The sequence below is a fragment of the Mandrillus leucophaeus genome, unplaced genomic scaffold (genome assembly GCF_000951045.1).
Source record: "Mandrillus leucophaeus isolate KB7577 unplaced genomic scaffold, Mleu.le_1.0 Scaffold148, whole genome shotgun sequence".
Lineage (NCBI taxonomy): Eukaryota > Metazoa > Chordata > Mammalia > Primates > Cercopithecidae > Mandrillus > Mandrillus leucophaeus.
The window spans coordinates 5,414,512-5,417,479 of NW_012101454.1; the positions used below are offsets into that span (position 1 = coordinate 5,414,512).

At 34.9% G+C, this 2,968-nt stretch overlaps 1 protein-coding gene across 1 annotated transcript in view; it reads left to right on the forward strand.

Annotated features, from left to right (window-relative positions):
• The window catches only part of GLCCI1 (glucocorticoid induced 1), a gene marked incomplete at its 5' end in the record, with an annotated part of 146,710 nt that overhangs the window by 110,747 nt on the left and 32,995 nt on the right, over nt 1-2,968 (forward strand). The window contains one exon of the mRNA XM_011974738.1: nt 1,092-1,208. Coding sequence (XP_011830128.1) covers nt 1,092-1,208 — 117 coding nt within the window. The remainder of the gene's footprint in view (nt 1-1,091; nt 1,209-2,968) is intronic.

The window sequence follows — 2,968 nt, forward strand, 5'->3', positions numbered from 1 at the left end:
AAAAAAAAAAAAAACTTAAAGGGATCTAAAGATCTCAGCATAAAAGAAAGGATATAAATTCTTCCTTGTTTGGGTGCTTCATTTTCTTCTATATGGTTTTCTCTTCTACTGTTAACCACAGGTAAACATTAGTTTTCTCAGCAACCTATATACTTTTACCCTTGAGCATTTATAGGCTTTAATAGTAATTTTCTATTGTGCTTTATATTGCCATGGTTATTCAAGGTAAATATTTAGATAATTTTGTAATACATTGTATCTTTGTTGTATCTCTCTGGGCTCATCGTAGATGTTCAGGGAATAATTATTAATTGATTAACATCATCTTTTCTACAAGGAAAATAATACCAATATTAAATGACTTCTCCCAAATTGTTAATGGTTTCCTTTAAAATACTCAGAAATTTTTTTACATCACCTAAAATATGTAAGTAGTTTAATGAATTCCAGGTCATATTATAGTAATGACTTTTCTGTGAAACCAGGGAAGTGTAAACCTTCCTTTTAGGAGAATATACCCTAAATTATATTTGTTTTTATAGGTTTTGTGATTGAAGAGCAATATATATAGTAATATATTAATAATTTACTAATACTAAATAGCTTTGATTCTCCACAACATCAGGGGATTTACAATTTTAAAGTGTTTAGTAATTGATAAACCAGATCCATTTTGTTTATGTAAGACAGGAACTTAGAAACTAATATGCCTATGTTTAGAATTCAGGTTTAATTTTAATCAGTAGGCATTTGAAATACTATTTTTCATCTTATAAAAGGTTTTCAAATAGGAAGATATTTCTGGTGTTACAAGGGTAAAATCTGAAATAATCTGGGTAAATGTAGTTAGCGTATTTACCAATAACACTATTAAAATTTGTAAAAGTGAAGCATTTGTAGTATATATTTATTTCTCATTTTTAATAATCTTAATCCTAAAAACTTTCAAGGGTAAATCATTGTGGTGAAATACTGTCTCTTCTTAGAAACTTGAAATTTTTTTAATCAATACCCCAAAACTGAAGAAATAAATATAAAAATTTGGTATTCACTTTTATTCTCTTCTTGCTTCTCTTTCCCTGCCCCCAAAGCAGATTGCCAAACTGAGACAGCAGCTACAACGCAGTAAACAGAGTAGTCGTCACAGTAAGGAGAAAGATCGCCAGTCACCTCTTCATGGCAACCATATAACAATCAGTCATACTCAGGTAGGCTAACTTCTTCTTGTCCAGATTTGAATAATTACTTTTCGTTCTTTAAGGAGGAGAATTCATCATTTCAGCATTAAAAAACCATAAATCTTTAGCTTTACTAAATTACTAGTTTGTTAAATTGTTATAAAAAGATTGTTAAAAAGCAGTCAGGCGGCTGGACTTGGTGGCTCACGCCTATAATTCCAGCACTTTGGGAGGCCAAGGCGGGTGGATCATGAGGTCAGGAGATCGAGACCACCCTGGCTAACATGGTGAAACCCTGTCTCTACTAAAAAAATACGAACACAAGTTAGCCGTGGTGGCAAGCACCTGTAGTCCCAGCTACTTGGGAGGCTGAGGCAGCAGAATGGCGTGAACCCAGGAGGCGGAGCTTGCAGTGAGCCAAGATCATGCCACTGTACTCCAGCCGGGGCAGCAGTGAGACTCCGTCTCAAAAAAAAAAAAAAAAAAAAAAGCAGCCGGGGATGGTGGCTCACGCCTATAATCCTAGCACATTAGGAGGCCGAGGCAGGCGGATCACTTGAGCTCAGAAGTTTGAAACCAGCCTGGCCAACATAATGAAACCCCATATCTACTAAAAATACAAAAAAATTAGCCAGACTGGTGGTGGGTTCCTGTAATCCCAGCCACTCAGGAGACTGAGGCAGGAGACTCACTTGAACCCGAGAGGCGGAGGTTGCAGTGAGCCGAGATCATGCAACTGCATTCCAGCCTGGCTGACAGAGCGAGAGTCCATCTCAATGGATAGCCTTCTCTTAATAACAGATAAAACAGAGGATAGTGGTCTCAAGGATGATACTGACCTGGATTGAAACCTTTACTTCCTTCACTTATTGAGCAGCTATGGGCATTATCTCATTCAATCTTCCTAACAGTTCCTTTACCCATCTTTCTCTGTATCTCTATGTATTTTATCCCTATTTTACATATGAAGAAATTGAGGATTAACGTTTTTATTTTCCCCTAGAAATAATTACTAACATATCCCATGGAACCAAATAGTCATGTAACAGAAGAAACCCACGCCGTATATCAAAACAAACCCCGATTAGAGTTTGTTTCACAAAGATAAGGATGATTCAACATTAGGAAATGTATTAATTTAGTTCATTGCATCAGGAAACCATAGTAGAAAAAACATTTGATTTTTTAGATGCTGAATTACACTTGATAAAAACTCAGTATCATGTGATTAAAAAAAAAACTCTCTTACTAAAAATAGGATATTTCCTAATGTGACTAACTGCAAATACAGTAAGATCCTAACAATAAAATATTAGTAGCGTAATTGTTAAAAAATCAAGTCAAGGATGTCTGTAATTATTGATATTATTTTCTAGTGGTTTAGAGGTTCTAGAACAGGGCAGTAAGGAAAAGAATTGTTACTACTTACATAGGATATTATATATTTAGAAAATCAAAGTGAATTAACTAGACTATTAAAACAAATGATAGGATAGCTAAAATGAAAAATACTGACAATACCAAGTATTGATGAGGATGTGGAACAACCAGGACAGCCATACATTGCTGGTGGGAACACAAAAAGGTACAGCTACTTTGGCAAACATTTTGCCATTTTCTTAAGAAGTTAAACCTATGCTGACCATTCAACCTAGAATTTTCACCCTTTGGTATCAATCCATGAGAAATAAAAGCATATGTCCACACAAAGACTTGTACATGAATCTTCTCAGAGGCATTATTCATAATACTAAAAAAAATGGCTCTCTCACCACTCCTGTTCAACATAG